The sequence below is a fragment of the Phaethon lepturus genome, unplaced genomic scaffold (assembly GCF_000687285.1).
Source record: "Phaethon lepturus isolate BGI_N335 unplaced genomic scaffold, ASM68728v1 scaffold3675, whole genome shotgun sequence".
Lineage (NCBI taxonomy): Eukaryota > Metazoa > Chordata > Aves > Phaethontiformes > Phaethontidae > Phaethon > Phaethon lepturus.
Window position 1 is genome coordinate 53,696 of NW_010539704.1, and position 20,501 is coordinate 74,196.

Below are 20,501 nucleotides of genomic sequence, written 5' to 3' on the forward strand. Positions count from 1 at the left end.
ATTTCTGCAAGTAAATATTATTTCAGAAAACAATTTTATGAAAGAGAAGTAGTTTTTCTAACTCTGGAGTACCAGATACACATGTACACTCATTCCATACCAACTTACCTAGCCACATCAAATGATTGTGCCTTTTGCAGTTTTGTGTTTAGCTGCGATCCTGGACCAGATCTACTAAAGGAAGAACTCTTTGGCAATGTGGCTGTAAATAAGAAAATACATGTATTTATTAGTATTAGCATTTTAAACTGTGGAATTTCAATGACATTCATTTAGTTCCTAACATCAAGTACAAGGATTATGGTGGTAACCCTTTCAAAAATATTAAGATAAGTTAACAGTGTCTAACAAAATAGGTGAAAACACACAGGTACTTCTCTCATGTCTTTTTACTTTTGCAGTTTTATGCAAACTGTTGGTATCAAATAATTTTGTAATTAATGTTAGAAATTATATGTATTCCAGTATTTTAAAGTAATCCCAACAAATAGCAGCCCTTCAATAGTTAATAAACAGATAAGAGAAGACCAATTTCTAGGCAACAGTTTATTGGCAAGCTAGATTTATCACACTTCTATTATAACAGGGTTAATATTTTGCTCAGCATGACTGACTGGTACAGTATAGTATGTCCATGTTTCTTCTTTTAACTTCTATATAAGTTTGCTAACCAATTATATGGGGCTAAACCAAAATACAGCCCTTACCCAAAGTCATTCTTTAAAGCAAGTTAGAATGGCTAATTCCATGTCTACTGTTCTCTGGATCCAAAGAAAATGGCAGAATAATTTGTTAATAGCAAGACAGTAAACAGAGTCTCACTATGTAGCATACCAGGATGAGCAAAAGCAGGCAGAGGCTGTATAACAGCAGGAGCTCCATTAGCCAGGGAAGGTACGGCTGCTGCAGGAACAGAAGATACTAATGGTGGAGACATTCCTACTACTGGAATAGATGCCATTGGCACTGGGGCAACACTTGTAAGAGACGGCATGCTGGCAATGCCCCCAATACCTATGAGCAAGAAAAGGAGATATTTTTTCTAATTTAGATACTCCTAATATGAGATAACAATTTAACTTCAGCCTGCAACCCAGCAGCAAATGCAGAATTAAAGAGCAAATTGAAATGGAAACTTCCACACACCCCTTGAAAGAACCCTTAACAGTCCACTGCACCATTAGCATGGCAGGGGAATATAAAACAATGCAGAGGGAACAACATATCACTTTATAATGTATGCATGTAAGATCACATTGGATGCAACACTGATCAAAAAAATCTATTAGCATTTGCTGAAGAAAAGAATTGTTTGCCTTGAACTAAATGAAGAGCAGCACTGTCAACTTCCAGTGAGTAATGAACCCAAAGCCTACATTTAACCACAGCTGAAAAGAACAAGCTTGAGGATAACTGCTTGCAGCCTATTGTCAAGATGAAACAGTGCAAAGCTAATAGGGTAAAGCACAGTAATGAGGTATTTTAGGTGTAAGCACAGTTGCATGAATAACAGGGAGGTTAAGGAGGTCCAGTCATGTCATTGGGAAGAATGAGGTTGTATGCAAACAGCTGAGATCAAGTTTACAATGAACGAGAAAAAAGCAAATCACAGATTTTACTGGTTTTCTCAGGGTTTTGACTTTATCATGCCTTTTCGCACTTAAACCAGTATTTGTTCTGTTCAATTTCACTGATTTCTTACAGTCAGAAATAAAACTGTTTGTAGAACTTGTGGAAGCAACAAATGATCAAACAACACAGTTGCACACAGTTTATCAAATGCACTATTCCCTTTTCTTAAGGACAGCAGTGATTCTCAGGCACCGATCAACTTGAGACACAGCAACAACTAAAAGAGAAAGGTAAAGAACCTCTCACTACAGAACATCAAGGTGTCAAGCATGAAGTTCAGCTTTATTTATTTATTTACCTCTCACTATCCCATCTTCCCTACTCTTTTGCTAGAAATGCTGGCAACCTTGGCAGTACTACCCACAAGAACTGAATCAGCAGCTGCTCTAGCTAATACCAGTGCAGCACTGTTCATAAAATAAAAGCAGAGGGGTGCATTACTACCATGATTTGTAAAAAGTCACAAAAAACATAGCTAATCTTGCAAAAGCTGGAGATCCCTTAATGAAAAAGGAGATAAATAACAATAGTTTAAATAAAAACTATCACTTTGGAATGCACTACACCTGCTACCTGATCCACCTTTTTTACGCACAGACACTTTTGTTTGGATGTAGAGGGAGCAGTATAAGACCTGAAGCAAACAGGACCTCAACTTATGTTATTCAGTATGGTTGGGTGCTAAAAGCTCATTGAGATTTTTTTTGGAGCATATTCATGCATGTCGTAGCAGTTGGTTTTGATCCCACGTACTTTTAGAAGTACTTTTTCCTAAAAGTTTCTAAAAGAAACTTCAGAATGACAACCAAATTCAACTTAGGTTGCTACAATCCAAGCTAACAAAGAAGAAAATAAAGAGCTTACCAAATCCTGGTGGTGCACTAGGCAGAGCAATGGGTGGCTGCTTCATGACAGGAGGCAGTGCAGATGGGAGTTGATAACCTTGTAGTTTTAATTTGATAAGTTTCATAGCTATTGAAAACTCCAACTGATCCATCCTCCCATCATTGTTCGTGTCAGCTAGAGCCCTACAAAATACACGATTTTCACAGTTAGATGCTCAAATTATGAACTTCAGGAACTGACCTAGGAGCGTGCACACATATGCATATTGAATATGTATATTCAAGAGTAATTAATTTATCCTCAAAATAATTACGCCAGGCTAAAAATGGTCATGAAACAAAACACTGTTTAAGCCGACAGATTCTCAATTTCTTTCTTGTAGTAATTAAAAATATATTTAAAGTCACTTTTCAACTCTTAGAGGAACTACAGTGAAGCATCTAGAGAAGAAAAATTAATGCAGTTCTACAAAAATTTTGCAAAATAACACAAATGAAACTACATGGTACTACAAAGAGCACCACAGGGAATCAAATTACTTAGTCTGCAGGTCTGTACTTTAACTACACTTAAAATAAAACATTCTTTAAATCTGTGCACTTTACTAAACACCATTACATCTGTAAGTATACAAATGTGTTTTCAGTTAAACAATACTACTCAAGAGAAAACATTGAGCCTAGACCTTGAATAACTTTCATGTAAAGTAGTCTGACTTAAACAGTTGCCTTTTTGTTTCTTCATTTGATGGTTAAGAAAACCATGCTCAGCAGGGAACAGGGTTGGGAGGTTGTGGGGAGAGAAGCAGGAAGACTAATGTTATTTCCTACAATTGCAAACCAAAAACCAGACTAAACGCATATTAATAATGTAATCAGTTGTAAATTTAGTTTTAAACATTATGCTTACTCCTTTGCATTCATCTGAAAAATTAAGTACGCATTTCAGTATTGGAATAATATCTTTTAAGTTCATGCATACATTTACATGTCACAGACATGACAACACAAAGGACCCAGGCAGTAGTTAAACTAGAGCTTTATTTCTGACCAAATCTGTGTCAAGGAAAGCTTTCATGCAAGTATGTGAAAAGTTATCAAAAAGATATTGCAATAAATTGACAGTTATTTATAACTGATACTTAAACAAGTAGGCAGCCAGGTAAATGCAGTGGCAAAGTATTCACAAAAGGAAAACCCTCCCACCCCTACCAAAAAAACCCTAAGAAAACCCAGCAAGGAAGGAGATCCCAGCAGGGGTTGCCACAGGTCAACCATACATCCTAAGTTTCCCCTAGTTTAGATCACCAGTAGCATTTCCCCAAAAATGGAGACACTCCAACCCTTCCTGATACTTGTAAGACAGCATTTTCAGCAGTGTAGCTGTCCTAATCCAACAATTTTGATGTCATGATGCCAAATAATACTACTAAAAATCTGGCAGCAGCATTTAGAGAAGACAGACAGCATCTGGTGAGGAAACTGTAGACCCTGAGGCTTACAGTTAAAAAGTATGCGTTACACCACTCCCTGAAAGATGATGAGTTACTGCATATATTTCACTGAATAACAAGTTTTGGTTGTGAGAACTTCTAGCAGTTGTTTCCTGAAGCTTCATATCACAAGGAAGTTTAATTTACACATAAAATCTGCCTGCTTTTCAGTAACTTTACACCTTCCTCTAATCCCACTACCGGCAAGTCTTTGGAAACCTAAATTTTATCAAAACTGATTCTGGGACCCACATAGCATAACGTGATTTGGATTCAAGTTTCAGTCACGACTGCTTAGTATGTGGTTCATGTGGCAAATAAACAGTCAAAAAGATCTTACTGTAGCAGTCAGACTACTACGGTAGTCCAACCAGCAGAAGAGGGAAGGCCAGCATGGCAAACCTGGATCAAAAGTAGTACAAATTTGGAATGGGTATCTCCTCTTCCTTGCAGAACACCACTGTCTAGAGTCTCAGCTTCTGATCACTCTTTCACAAAGAGCAAGGAACACACTGGTACCTCCTGGTGTATTGGCAGGCTAAGTTAAAGTGGAAGATGTAATATTTTTTTCTTCATGCAACTTGCAGAGAGAAGTGGGAGAACTCTAGTGAACGCAGAGGAGCCTCTCCTCTCCTCTGAGTGTTAAGCAGCAGCTGTTAATGAAAAATGTGTATTTCAAAATGAAAGGTATAGTTACTTCTAGAAAACAGTTGTGTGAAAAACAGAGAGAAGGCTTCTCACATTTTGTTGTTGAGGTTATCCATGTTCTGTTAATTCTGAAGTGCAACGGCTTTCTCTGGACATAAAAAGCCTAAGATTTTATTAGCTTCCATCATATCTTTCTGTCCAGGGGGTGTACACAGCACAAGCTACTATATGCAAACCTGCAAATAGACTGCATGTATGCAGTATGTAGTGCTTTTTCTCCTATACAATGAAACAGGTATAAACCTCAAAAAAACAAGTTTGCATCTCTCAAATTTTCTCTACATCAGAAATGTTTATGTCAATTTAAAATTCCTGTAAAAAGCCCAAACTGATTTTGAAGGACTTCATAATTTCACTACGACAATTAAGAATACCCACTCTATCTATTTTTCAACAATAGCATGGAAGCGTCCCACAACATGCTGTAGAATTTTTGCTGCCCAAAGTCATCACTTAGGCTTACAAGGAACAGTATTACTCAGTACATTTTCATTGTCTTCTTCATACACCTCTTTTTACAACCAAAACAGTTCATATAATGTCCATTAGTCACCACCTATAAATAGTGATGTTAGATTTCTAAAAGTCTCACTTGGGAGAAATACATGCTGCAAGTCTTAGAAACCTGAAACATTCAAGAGGCAAAAGGTATTTGGAGTGTTAGAATGTCAGAAACTTAATGGATAAATGTAGTTTCTGAAGTGCTCCCTTTTGTGGGTTTTGCGCTAGAAAGTAAACTAACATACAGTGAATGAATACCGAGGATAAGAAAGTCTCATTAGAAAATTACAGAGTGTTAAGAACAATGGAAACCAGGAGCAGATAATTAGCTTCAGTTAATTGATGCTTACAAGCAGAAACCACACCTTTCTGATAGTAACCAAAGAAAATTCAAAAATATTCAACAAGGGAAACGCATGGGTTTTTTAATGAAAGTTTAGTTGAACACTTGCTTAGCCATTCTTCTGTCAGATGTCCAATGGAAACGGGCAGTAAAAATCAGGCTTATATAGCTAGCGAGCTGAGGATGTGCATAGGAACAAAGCTAGAAAAATTGATCTGGATAAACCTATTTTAGCAGATTTTTGACTGTACTCCAAGCAGTCAGTGGTCCTCCCAAAGATGACTTGATCTTCAACGTATGGAGCATAGTGACCAAAGGGCAGCACCAGTTCAGATAGTCACAATGTTCCTTACACTTCTGCATTTAAGCAAAGTAATTGCACAAGTTGTATTTGTAATAGTCTTATTTGTTCAAGTGGCTTCTATACCTGCAAATACTTTGATTTATAAAATTTAAGCCTTTCCATTACTAAAGCACAGGCAGAGTCCCTCAACCTGTCATATGCGTGGCCATGAAAATGCAGCAAGAGTAAATACCTTGCTGTAGGCAACGTTGATTCTCCAGGCACTATTTACAGAGTGCACTGCTAGAACACAGTAAGTCTTTGCATTCTACATGAGAAAATATTAATTGTCCAGTAATAAGAAACTTTGATGTGCACCAGTCTCATTGGTTTAATTGTCCTTCTATTCACATAACCATCAGTAGCTTTTAATTTAACATCTGACCTTCTGTTCAACTAATTTAGTCTATGTCAATGGCTCTTTTATTTACATTAAGAGCACAAATTTCATTGAGAAAAATTATGTACACACTATAGAATTTATACACATTTTTACAGCATGCTAACAAAAATCAGCTTTTGTCTGACAAAATCATTAGTGCAAAAATAGAACAAATTTCCATTTCTGATTACTGAACCTAATGAAATTCTAATGAAATTTGGAAGAAAGTAATTTCCTTAAATTTGTTTCATTTAAGGTCTGTCCGGAACCAGTGCAGAGCAGTAAATGGATTAAACACTGACTAAATATTTATCATATTTTATAGAACAGGCCTGTGTTTATAACAGGGGTTTTCTCATGAGAATAGCTGCAGTGGGCTTCATCACAATGCTAGATTTCAGGTGCTAACAAAATTCTTCCCCTACAAATTTTTCCCTCCTCCTTCCTCTCCTTTTCTCTGCAGAATTCAAAGACAGACAACTTGATTATTTTTGCATTTATGAAGCACAGAAACTGAGCATACAGGCTTTTTTCCATCAAATATGCTTATGATTAGCCTGCAAAACTTCTATCTCCATGAAAATAGCACAGTGTTAAAACAAGGGAACCTCCCTGCAGTTCAAAAAATCTGGATTTATTTAGCTTTACGTTCCCATATTAGATTATACAATCCCATACTGCATTTTATAACGCAGCCATCATGGGAGAAATTAGGTCTTTATCACAGTCAATTAATCCATGTATAGTAAGAGTTACAACTCAGAATTGCCACCCATAATCTTTCACTCCCACACTTGGGACACACATTTAAGAAGGTTGTGAGGGGAGCATATGTCAAAAATATGTAAGTCAATCAATGGCTTTAGTCTGCCCTGGAAACATAAGTAACTCTAAATGCGTGAAAAACAGATGGCATTCATTATTTTAGTTCTCATTCAATTCCAGCGATACAGGCTACACAGAAGATGCTTTTTGAGGCCACCATTCTTAAGGGCTTTAGAAGAAAGCCAGATTATTGCCTACTTAAAAACAGTCATCTCCCGAGCCATTGCAGTCTCAATTCAAAGCCTACTTACAGGCTTCTTAATAGATTACCAGCTTGGCAGACTCCAAAGCTTGTAAAGGGTAGAACAGTAAGGAAGTTGTCACGACAGACCATAATAAACCCACTAATTTGATCCACTAAGGTCCCAGAGACTTCTTTTTTCTCAAATGAATGATGAGTAGAAGGGACATAGGAATTCTCAATGCTAAAAACCATGGAGCTACTATTCCGAAGGTATATGACTTCTGGAGAAGCTCTAATTAACAGCAGAAATTAAGATAAAATATATTCCTTGGAGTCTCATCTTAAAAAACAATTACACCAACTGCAGAATATTCTCAAAGCAGATCTTGAGGCAGAAGACTCAGGACTCAAAGAAGCTGGTACTTCAGCTATCTAGCTAGTTAGCATTTCTTGAAGTGCTAGTGAAAATTATTTCTTTGCGATACAAAAATTCAATTTTAATTAAAATATAAGACTGCAAAAATCCTTATACTGCTCATTTATGCAAACAAAATTCTCACACTCATGAGATAATACGTTTGGAAACTTATCGAGATACAGGGCTTTCTTTTTCTGCAGACAGCTCTGAATGCAGTATGGGCAATCACTCATTAGGTCAATCACCCCTGCAGTCCCTTTCCCAGTTGTGGTTTTCTATACAAGAACGTCCACAGTCAACAAAATAGATGAAAGTTTGTATTAGCATAAGCTTGTCTACATGCATAAGTAATCCGTTATGAAACAAATGCTAGGCTCCTATCTTGCAGACAGATTAATATGATCAGCTGTAGACTCATTAAGAATAGGAAAACACTTCCAAAACACAACATACATACACTTCCATATTTCTAGCATCAGAAAAATAATTTGAAGAGTTTTACAAGTTGCTCTAGTTCAGAATAACAACTTTCCTTCCTTACAGACTGTTGTACCTCTCCTTCTCTCCCTCTAATAATCAAATGCTATCAAAAAAAAAAATTCCATCTATTCAGGGAATAAAGACTACTGATAGAAAAGAAGTTTTATGCAGCTCATATCTCTCATGGAGATTCTGGGCTTACAAATTCAGAACTCCTCCCTCTATTAAAGTACTCATGGATCTATAGCAACGTTAATATTTAAATAGACAACATTAGAATATTGCTATTAATACACAAAGCAAGTGTGCCACTTGAAGATCTTACACCTGGGAGCCAAGACAAACAATGATTCACATTTTTAAATGCAGTCTTAAGTATATTGTGACATCCTTTGGAGGCTACAGAAGACTTCTTGCCACTAAACAGTCTATTGTTTCTATGGGACAGCAGTAATCTGTTGTAGGTTACAAACAAACATTCACTGATAGATGAAAAGAGTTAAATCATTCTAGCTGTAGGAAAAGAAAGGGGTTTTCCTTTCTTTTTTTATTTTCTTCTTTTTAAGGGGTCTTATTATGACTATACGACTATTTTCCTACCTGGTTATTTGATTTCCAACTGGGAATATATACAAGCGATCGAGATTTTTACTTAAATATTTACTTCTCTTAATCAGAGAATCAAAATCAAAAAAAGGAGACAGCGAGAAAGGGATGTCTACATGCTTTTTTTATGATTTACAAAGGCAGCATGAATAAGTTTTAGTTCAGCTTTATTTAAAAAAATGTGCAAGTTCAGGTCTTGTCTCTATGACAACTACAGAACTCGTGGAATGACTGTCTCCCTCTCAAGAGGCTAAAAAACTGAATAATTCAGAGAGGAAGAGATTTTTAGTCAGACCATTTACATCTGTTTAATTTTGTTAAACTCTTATTTAAAGCTAATACCTACGGAGCATTTTTGGAGAAAGGATGTCTTGCTTAAGACAAAACTTCTTTGTTTAATTAAGAGGCAAGGGAAGTTCCAAAGGGACATCTGAACTTTCACTGAATCTTCAACCAGACCAGATCTGATATTTGTAAGATGAAGATAATTTGAAAAGAGAGCAAGCTATTTATTTAAAAGCAGTGTAAATCCAGCCCCTCTTTTAGGCATGCAAATTTCCAAAGCAACTGTTTTTCTTACAAGAAAATAATTCTCATCCTTCTCCAGTCAGAGCAAGATTCTGCTTTTAGAAGTCCCTACTACAACAAAAAGTTTTTATAACGGCAATAAACTACTCCCTCTTTCAAACAGTTAACAGAGGAAAAGTTAACATATTTGTTGAAAGTTATCCCTTCCTCTGCTGCTTTTTACAATCTAGAATTAATAACAATATTATTTTACTCCATCTAGCACCAAAAAGTTTTAGTAGTAATATAATTAATGTAAATTATGAATAATCTGTGCAAGTTAGCATGTCTGAGTCTGGCAGCATCATTTAATTTGGAGCAGAAACAATTGCAATCCGGCATAAAGAAGCTGACAGATTGTAAAAAATATTTGTGGTGTGTAATATACAGCAACGGAGATCTGTCTAAACTCACCAAGGAATAGTAATAACTTCAAGCTTTCAAACTGTATTCCCAACTGCAATGAAAATAGTCTATGCCAGAATTAATTTTTTGCAAGTGTTGCACAGGCTCTCCCATTAGAAGATTTTCAATACTAATTACTGTGCTTAGTAATTGTATTAGTACAGTTTTAATAAAGTTCAAAGCACTTCGTAATTTGAAATGAGGGTTGCAAATTGACAACTTCAAACAATGCCATTTGTAGAAGGCACTGAACTAGTAACTTAAAAACTCAGCTAAAACATACTACAAAGTATATTTGCCTTGTAGACTTTTGGAAAGGACACTGCAGTAAATAGGTGATTTTAAACCTCAGAATGTGAAATATAGTTACTGTCCAAGTCTGTACCAGTTACTCTGTGACATAACTGCAATTCTCCCATCCTTTCCCATGTACTCACCATATCTGTGCTAACACCGGTTGAGGTAACCCAGATTGAAAAAAAAAGTTTCTAGCTTGATCACCTATAAAATAAATAGGACATAATTTCAGAAATGCTAAAAATACATGTGTAAGAAGAAAGATAAAATTATGAGTCAAAAATATCTAACAGAGAACCAACAGTAAAACCATAAATACTTAATGTTATACATACATAACAGAGTATGAGATTTAAACTTACTTTGTCACTTGCAAACCCACCAGATATTTCCAACGAGCACATACTATTTAAGTCTGCAACAGTCAGCACCACATGAAGTCAAATGGGCATAAACATTTAGGGCAATGGGAAACTCACAGTTCACAGTCCCTCATCTGTGTTAATGGCTCTCTGCAGGAATCATATGACTTGTGAGAACAAGAAATTTTTTTTCTTCCAGAGAACGTATGTATCAATATAAAGTCTATCTTAGATTTTATTTTTTTTTATAAGTACAATGCCAGTCAGATAGCACAAACTAAATAACATGGTCTTTACCCTGATGTGAACCTGATAAGTCACCATTAAAGAAAGCAATGGTATATAGCTGGAAAGCTGCCCAGTAGAAAAGGACCTGGGGGCGCTGGCTGACAGCCGGCTGAACATGAGCCAGCAGTGTGCCCAGGTGGCCAAGGTGGCCAACAGCATCCTAGCCTGTATCAGAAATAGTGTGGCCAGAGGGACTAGGGAAGTGATCGTGCCCCTGCACTCGGCACTGGTGAGGTCACACCTTGAATACTGCGTTCAGTTTTTGGGCCCTTCACTACAAGAAGGACATTGAGGTGCTGGAGCATGTCCAAAGAAGGGCAGCGAAGCCGGTGAGGGGTCTGGAGAAAAAGCCTGATGAGGAGCAGCTGAGGGAACTGGGGTTGTTCAGTCTGGAGAAGAGGAGGCTGAGGGGAGACTTTATTGCTCTCTACAACTACCTGAAAGGAGGCTGTAGTGAGGTGAGTGTTGGTCTCTTCTCCCAAGTATCTAGTGATAGGATGAGAGGAAATGGCCTCAAGTTGCACCAGGGGAGGTTCAGATTGGATATTAGGAAAAATTTCTTTATGGAGAGAGTGGTCAGGCATTGGAACAGGCTGCCCAGGGAGTCACCATCACTGGAAGTGTTCAAAAAGCGTGTGGACATGGCACTTTGGGACATGGTTTAGTGGGCATGGTGGTGCTGGGTTGATGGTTGGAGTTGACGATCTTAGAGGTCTTTTCCAACCTGAATAATTCTGTGACCCTATGATTTCAAAGTAATTTTCCAATTATCAATTAAAAGAAAGAATAGCAAAACAATTACAAAAGGATTAGGCACTTGAAAATGTTGTGGCCTATTGTTGTGGTTTAATCTGTAAAGTTGTAAACAGACTAGAAATAGCACTAAATATCAGAGGAGGTCAATAAAAACAGTAGTATTTTGTACCGTATCTGTCATGTAACAGGAGCAGAAACTATCAAATTGTATACTTGGAGGCATGTACAGCTGTGATGAGACTCTGCTAAGAACCCAATTCTGATTTCACACTCTGGAAATTCTCTTGACAGATTGGAGAGCAAGAAAGGTAAAGCACTTCTATACCTTTCATTTCAGCTACAAAAAAGTAGGCATCCTATTGCCTTTAAAACCAAAGCAAATTAGTGGTGTTCAATGAAAATTTAGTAGGATCAATGCAATTCCTTTACTTGCAGCTTTGCTTCCCACAACTTAAATCAATTTTGCCTTTTAGATTTTTAAAGAGGTCATCCACACTGATTTCACCAGTTTAAACAATCAGTTTCTGAAACATATTTCAGTTAAATTGATACATCTTTATTTAAACAGACTTCTTAACCTATTGGTATGTTAGCATGTTGGGTTGACACCAGTCAGAAACCAAGCACCCAGCCACTCACTCAATTCCCTCCCCACAGCAGGATGGGAAGAGAATAGAGAGAGCAAAAGTGAGAAAATTCAGAAAACTCACTGGTCACAATAAAGACAGTTTAATAAGTGAAAGAGTAGGGAAAAAAAACCCACGAAGTGATGCAAAGGTAATCACTCGCTACCTCCCTCAAGCTCAGTCTCTAAGCAATGGCCACCTTGGAAGACAACAGTCCTTGCCCCAGTTTTTGTTGAGCACGGTGGTATGGGATAGCCCTTTAGTCAGTTGGGGTCAGCTGTCCCTGTTGTGTCCCCTTCCCAACTTCTTGCCCACCTCCAGGCTACTTGCTGTGGGCAGTGCAGAGTAACAAACAGTGAAAGCCTTGAGGCTTTGCAAGCACTGTTCAGTCATAGCCAAAACATTGATGTGCTATCAACACTGCTTTAGTCACAAATCGTACAGGTTGCTATGAAGAAAGTTAATTCCATCTCAGTCAGACTCCATACAATGAGTTAATTCACTGAGCACACTAAAAGCGCTATAAATATTACCAGGCACCAGGGTGATTCCACAGCCTGAATTCTAACTCTACAGTTTATAAGTATCAGCTGGCTCTACACAATAGGACTGCTTTATAGAGCCACAGTTATAAATAAATTTAATCCCACTTACAGAAAAATCAAGTGGCATAAACCAGGTAGATAGCTGGTAAATATCAGAAAAATATCAGAAAGTATCAGAAAAGATGGGGTTCATGTGGCAAGGCATATGAAAAATGGGATATACAATGAGAAATATCTGTTCAATTTTTTAAATTCTTATGCCTAAATGTCTCCCAGGCAACTCTGTATATATTTAGGCTTGTTAGTTAAGATTTAATTAAATGGAATTAGAATTGAAAACTATTTCATTACCAGTGATAAATCCAGATGTTGGTTTCAGACTATGGAACTGCTGATCATGTTTAGCTCTCTCCTCTACAGTAATAGCCCAGATATCCAGGTTGCCTAGTTCAAAAGAAATTGAGAAATAAAATTAAGAAACAACTCCTAAAAACTACACCATTTTTATTTCTGAGTGTAATTATATCAAATCATGCTGGACAACATACACACAGAAGCCGTTCATCCAAAGTCTATATCTGAAAGCTCCATGAATCCTTCAGTAGCCAGTTAGGACTCATGAACTTAACAGAACTAAGTGTTACCAAATTAAAGTGAACCAGTCCTCAGCAGTCATCTGCCTGGCTCATACAAGTCTTAAGTTACAACTAGGCTACTTAAAGTGCAATCAGACTTACAAATGGATTATTAAAAGACAACATTGGCATACTAGACAGTATAATGCAAAAAGTTCATAACACTAGATATTTAAGGGGTGGGAGGCAATTTGCCTGTCAGAGCACATACAGCTGTAATACGATTCAAGTTCTTTTAACTGAAAAGGTACCTCAAAGAATCAGTTGAGTACTACGCAGTTTCGTACTATTATAAGAGAAGAACTCTTGTCTAGGAAAAGTGTGATTCAACAAACACTCTTCATGGGCGACAACAGCACAGAAAAACATGCTCATCATTCTTCTGACAACGAGAAATCTAAGTACAAATATGTTACATGGACCAGATTCTTTGCACCACACACACAAATTTGAGGTGATTATTTAGTCTATGTTGAGATTTACTACCCTTCTACAATGCCATGCTTCCACAATGCTTTCTCCAGTTCTACCTCCATTTCTGCAGCAGTTACTCTCCTCTCTCCCCTCTTGCAGACTTTTCACTTTCATCCTTCAAATCATTTGTACTTAGAGCAAACATATCTCAACTTCCACTTGAGACCTCCAATGAACCCTCTAACACTGTGTTTCAGGTTTGACTCAATAACTTCTAACCAGTAAAACGTCATGATTTCAACATCTGTAGAAGTGCATTATGCTGGTGCACCTTCCCGTAACTCCTACTGGACAGGAATGTAATGATACGAAGGCATCTAAGTTAATGGAATCGCTGTTTTACTGAAGTAATATTAAAAGATAAAATGTAGACTTGTAGAAAAATAAAGAGGAGATCTAGCATTCACTCTGTCTCAACACTAAATTCTCAGAGATTAAATTTCAGGTAATAAGGTCCACAAATATTTAGAGCAAATATTTCAAACTGCTTGCAGGCTGAGGCAGAATGAGACTCAGCAGTTACGAAGAATATGAGCATTTCCTGCCTCCTGAATTTCTTCTATTTAAAATCTACTTTCATGTGGCAAAATACATATTGGAGAGAAAACGAAATGCACAAGGGGAAGAACAGCATTCCTTTAAATGGCAGATTTCATTAATGAAAGAAAAGCTACATTCTTGGTTAAAAAAAATCATCTCAGTTTCAGATAACCTATATATTTCTAGAAGCAAGCAGGCTAATAATATCTAATTCAGAGAAAGCACATTTTAAGATTACTCCAAAAATCACAGAATTTTAGTGAATAAGCTCATAGAGGCACTGTAAACAGATTTCATAGCTGTGCTTCCTGTGGGAATGAAACAGGACTCCTCTTTGGATATGAACATCTCAAAACACAATAGTTCACGTAAGCAATTATCTCCCCCACCTTCTCATGAACTGACAGGAGGAAAGAAATGGTGTTAAGACTTTATGACCAATATGCACACTAGGCCAATTAGTCTAGACCAACTAAGAGCAGATGAATGTCTCCCTGTATTGGAAACAAGACTAATCCTGGTATCTGAGGCAAACTGAAAGCTCTAGTGTGCTGGTAGGTAGGAGTTAACAATACCATAAAGGTTACAGGATTAGAATGAAAACGGATCTGGTGCTCAAGAAGATGAAGAAGCATTTGTACTTAAGCAGTAAACTATGAAGACTTAGATGTTCCTGCACTCTTGAAAAATGTAACTGACATGAGGTTAGCAGAATCCACAGTAACTGGAGTAAAGATACAGGTGGCAGGAGGAGATCACAACCACAGACTCAATTGAGGGACTATGCAAATTACACCCCCACTCTTTCCAGCAGCATGCGCGCCAAATTAAATATGTGTAACCAATAGTAAGCAAGGTGGTAATTGCTATCCAAGGAATGTAAACGCATTCTCTATCGTTTTCACTAATCGTGTAACAGGATAAGTATGTGGTGATTCCTCTGTGTGGTGTGCTAGCTTTGTGGAATACCATGTAGCACCCATATCTGCACAAATATGCTGTAAATGAAATACCTCTACTCTGTGTGTATATTGGAGCATTGCACACCGGGTATATGATCCCACTTTTGGGACAACACTCCACACTAAGGTCCTAAGGCTGGATGCGGTAGATTAGACAAAGAGGGAGAATTTCTTTAATATAATGTGTGGAGAAAAAAAAAAGTCAGCATGAAATTTGCAATAATTAGCTGGCTTGCTCTCTCTCAGTTTGAGGTATGCATGATTCCAGTACCAAAAAAACCCCACAGAAAACTGACAAAAAACCCCAAACCCCTAAAAACACAACAAAAAACCCACCTCTTCCTATCCTTCCCCAAAAGAAGGCAATAAAATGCAGAACTAAAAACTCTTATGGCATGAGGTAAGTAAAAATGTATTCTATTAACTATTTGTAGCTGGAACAAATGATTGTCAATATTTACTCTTCCTGATGGAGATTTGGTTGGTATTGAAAAAGTAGATTTTCTTTGTGGGATACGAACATGAAAAGAACCAATGTTAAACCAAGCAAGCCTAGTAGCCTCTTCAGTTAGAAAAGTATGAATGGCATCTTTGGCATTGCCTTGTTTCCATCTTCTGTTATTTAAGGAAACAATAAAACTAATGGGAGGGCATGAAGCACAATCTAAGCCAACACCAAGACATCATTCATGGCTTCAGATCCTGGATGCCAAGACAGACATTGTGGGGCTTTTCAATATATTTGGATACAAAGGAGGTAGTCACCAAACCACAAAACTGCCTCATAAGAAAGCTATTCTTGAATGCAGCAGCAAGCCCTCTAACCATCTTTTCTTTTACATGGGTTAGCAATCACCTCATCTGCAAAAATGAAGCAGCATGCTCTCATACATTAAATGGGCATTTTCTTCTCCTGGACAAATCAACAGAAGGTCAAACATACCACATTATTCCCAACAATTATAAAAATCCTACCATGCATATTCTTTGGTTTTTTAATTAGTCATCCTTAAAATGAGCAGTGTTCTGGAATATCAATGAGTAACCCCAATTTAAATGGTGGGTGCTGTGCTGTTTCCTTGCCCATTTCCCAAGCTGACTTGAAAGATTCTTTCAAAAGAAAAGAAGTGAAATAAAACCAAAACCACCATTATTGGTATTCACAAGCAGATGGATACCAGATAACGCACAGTTGGAGTGAGGGCCCTCTCAGGATGGAAACTGCATAATTCTTCTCTTCTGCATCTTGTTCAGTGACAGGTAACTGAAAATGTTGCATTCTCGAAAGGATGATACAATTCCCCATAAAAATTGGAAACTTCGTTATACCATTTGTTTCCTCTTACAACAATCTTAGACTTTTGCTGTCATTCATCTCAGAGGAGATATGATGCTACTTGGTAGACTTGGTTCAAGTATGAATATCATAACGAACTTCCCTCACACCGCATTACAAATTAAAGATATTTCAGAAACTACATTAGCCACATGCTTATTTCAACTTTCTCATAGTACAGCAGTCAGATGAGAAAAGTTGTCTGAGGAGAAAGCATGAATTCCTTCCTAAAGCCGTGTAACTAGAGTTAACAGGATCTGGACAGCATATGCAAGACCAAATGGTAACATATAAAGTTGAAAAGAGAAAGCTGCTATCCATCTGTAATACAATGAGAACTCTCTGATGATGGCAGAGGAGAATGCTTTGAAGACGAGATTTCCATTAAGAATGTATACACTTGTTTAAATATGGGTGCATGCAAAGCACAGCCCTAACTCTAAACAAAAGGAAATACTTCAGTCTGAACGAGCAGATTTCATTCACATCATGACTTCTCTTAGATTGTGAAAACTGGGGTGAAATGAAGCTATTCACAACTTTTTATACGACCTAAAAGGGTATCCTACTTGAAACTGTCCAGTGAAATCATTTGATCAAACCTTTTGGTAGCCCGTTTTGCCCCCAAACTGAGAAAACTGAGAAAGTCTGGCACCAAACAAGATTTAATTCCAGAGGGCTGGACTTAAGGCTAACTGAGGAAATGAATGGCAGCTTCCAATTATATGTTTGTTCCAGTTACCACATGCAGAGAGATGCTTCTTCTGTTGTGCTTCATGGATGTTTTCAGACTGGCAGTTTAACAGAAGAAGCATCTCTCTGCATGTGGTGCTTCATGGATGTTTTCAGACTGGCAGTTTGCATCCTATCAATCGTGTTTAACAAGAACTGGGTTTCTCTAACATACTCAGAGTAACATGTGTGTTTCCTGAATTTTCCCACCAAAACACTAACACTAGATACAAATTTAATTCCTACCTAGATCCAATCCCAAAAACTAGACTGCCATATATATGTATACACATACAAAAATATGCATACACACCACTTTTTTTGATGTGTATGCATATTTATGTGTATATATACAAACATGCATATATACACAACAAGAATCCTATCTGCATCTGCAGAGAAAAGCCCTTAACAGATGCAACAGTTAAGTGGAAACAAACTGGCTACTAGTTCTCAGCACTGAAATCTATCTTTTAATCTTTCTTCAGATAGATTGCAAAAATGGGCACAAAAACGTATTTCATGTGAATAGCAAAAAGTAATGTCTCTATTGCACTACCAGGGCTCTTCGTGGATCTTCCAAAAAAGTTGAGATTCAAGATGCTATACCTTCCCCTCTTATAAATGGAGAGCTAAAAAATTCAGCACCTTTGTTCTAATCTAAACATGCGTTATGGGACGATATGAAAAAGAAATTTGAGGTAATAGCATCCAAAGGCATCTTCTGTACTTGTTAGCAATTGAAAAGTCCAGGAATCCTCAAAGAAAAAGCATATCCACTTCTCAGCCACAACTAGTGCTTATAAAGTGAGAATTTATAACATTTAAATAGCATTTTAGGATTTCCTCTGAAAAAATGTGAAAAAAGCAGGCATGACTGAGCAGGGAAGCTTAAGACAGGCAAATAAAACTGGGTAATTGCAGAATGAGGCTATGCCCTACTCTCAGTGGCTGAGTGGCCTGGCTCTGCCCTGCAGTTACAAACTATAGGACTGTAATGGATCAATGCACAAAAAGGGATACAGCTCAGCTTTTCTGTTTGACTTTTCTGAGATTTCTCTGCAAAATTTCATGTGCATTCTCTAATAGGTCTGCAAAAAGATCACAAATCAGATAAACTATCATCTCAGAAAGACATACTCCCATAAATACTATCCATACAGAACATATTTGGAAAGCAACGCATTTATGCAGAATTTTTGCAAATAACATTAGTTCAGAATACACTATAAACAACTTACCCCCAAAAGGTGTTGGAAACTGAGCCATGGTTCTGGCACTTTTAGCTTGTTAATAGATGCCTGGAAAAGGAAAAAACCACAATAAAATACAGATAATCAAACAGTTACAGTATCTTCCATTTTCAACATATTTCCTACCACCACACAATCAATTAGTACAGCTAAAAATAAAGGCAATGAAGTAGGATCATATAAATACTACCTGCAGGAACTGTTACTCAGAAAAGAACTAAATGTCTCATTTTTTGCACTATACTATGCATCCACGAGTGCAGTTTCATACTTGCAAAAAGCTACATTTCAGTTCTGTTTCAAGAATGTCCTCAAAACCAATCTTCACTTATAAATAATCAGTGATGTAGTAAAGAACAGAGTTATGTCAGCTACAACAGACAAGATCTCTGTGACACTGCTCAAGGCTGCATTACTTTACTGGGTGTTAGGGCTCTGCTCCTACTTAAGAGCAAAATTGGCTGTATTTCCAACTGTTGAAAACATACAACATTGCCAACGATCTGTTTTTTATTTCTGACAGAAAAATTCATGAAATGCGCTGTCTTGCTTAGAGTTCTTTGTTTTAAACAAAGTACATTAAAAAATGAAACTAGATTTCAAGACTGCTTACCCCAAAACTAGCCCACAAATTTAATAAGCACATCCAAATGAAAAAAGTGCTAAAGGTGACATCGCAAGCAAAAATACATTAGTTGACAGGAGATACTCTTAAGTTAGCACTGCTTGCTGTTCAAATAAAAGCAATCTACACAGTCTAGAAGCCTAATCTTTAAAGAAAAAAGGAAAACATTTTTCTTACTCCACACAAAGACTGACATGAACTGCCTGAGCCAAGAGGACAATAGCTAGCAACAGAGCCACAAAACAATGAAAAAGCAGCCTCTTGTCCTACTAGATTCCACTCATGTTTTCCAGGCAACAGGAGAAAAGAAAAAGGAAACAGAATCAGGAGGAGAATAATTTAGACTGCTTGAACAGCAGCAGAAATTTATCAATATCACTAAGAAAAGGCATTAACTTGCATCACCAATTTCCTTTTGTCTGAGTTTCTTGTTTGCTCCCCTCCCCATCCCCCTTTCACACTTCCCACATACTCTTCTGGCTTCCAACTTGGGAACCTACTATATATACATTCCACAGATGTCACTGCAGAAAAACCTACAGCACTTTTGTAAGCCAGTCTCCCCATCAGTTGTAGTTTAGAGAACTATGAAAAAAATACTGAATTTTTTCTCATCATTTGGCAGAGCAACCAAGCGTGGTATATGACTCAGAAACCTTCTTCCAAATGCCAGGTAACACAGCTGATATGCACATGCAAGTTTTCATGCACAGCAAGTTTTATCTCAAAAGTTTAACATCACATGCATACTGATAGAGTGTTTTCAGAATAAGCTATCTTAGTAGTACAGCTCTTTCAAAAGCATTTAAGTGCTAGAAGATCAGCACTTTAATCTTTGCTTATGTTTTCTTATTGTACTCTGTTGCAGGCAGTACCTCTATTGTGCTTCTATTTTTTAAAACTGTAAGCAAACCCTAGGAAAAAATAAAGAAGAGTCCTCTGAGCTTCCACACATGTATTATTGAATCTTACAGCATAGGCAGTTTTTACACTCAAGTGTTAAAAAGATAACAAGAGAAAGACCAGCGGAGCACAGCTTCTCTTCCTTCTTCAATTTCCCAGAGTACGCAGAAGGACAGGAAAAGAAGTTGGGGCAGCAACAGGAGGACAAGAGACTTGCAAAGGCGAACTACAGGGTGGGTTGTTTCATTTTGTTGTTTTGGTTTGGGTTTTTTTTGCAAGCTAAGAAAACTTAAATATGGCAAATACTGAGACAGAAGAGTGCATAAAAGGACTGAAAATGTTTAGCCACTTAAGAGAAGATACTCCTCCACAGCTTACTAGTACTCCAAAGGAATTGATAGTTTATTCCTTCTTTACCTTGAAAACATCAGAAAG

General features: G+C 37.3%; 1 protein-coding gene across 1 annotated transcript in view; it reads right to left on the reverse strand.

Moving 5' to 3' along the window:
* The window catches only part of ITSN1 (intersectin 1 (SH3 domain protein)), a gene marked incomplete at its 3' end in the record, with an annotated part of 66,033 nt that extends 47,479 nt beyond the window's left edge, over positions 1-18,554 (reverse strand). Inside the window, exons 1-6 of the mRNA XM_010287180.1 lie at positions 18,527-18,554; positions 12,958-13,050; positions 10,170-10,233; positions 2,497-2,660; positions 835-1,014; positions 109-202 (exon numbers count right to left, since the gene is read on the reverse strand). Of these exons, the coding sequence (XP_010285482.1) occupies positions 109-202; positions 835-1,014; positions 2,497-2,660; positions 10,170-10,233; positions 12,958-13,050; positions 18,527-18,554 (623 nt within the window). The remainder of the gene's footprint in view (positions 1-108; positions 203-834; positions 1,015-2,496; positions 2,661-10,169; positions 10,234-12,957; positions 13,051-18,526) is intronic.
* Positions 18,555-20,501: the final 1,947 nt, after the last annotated feature.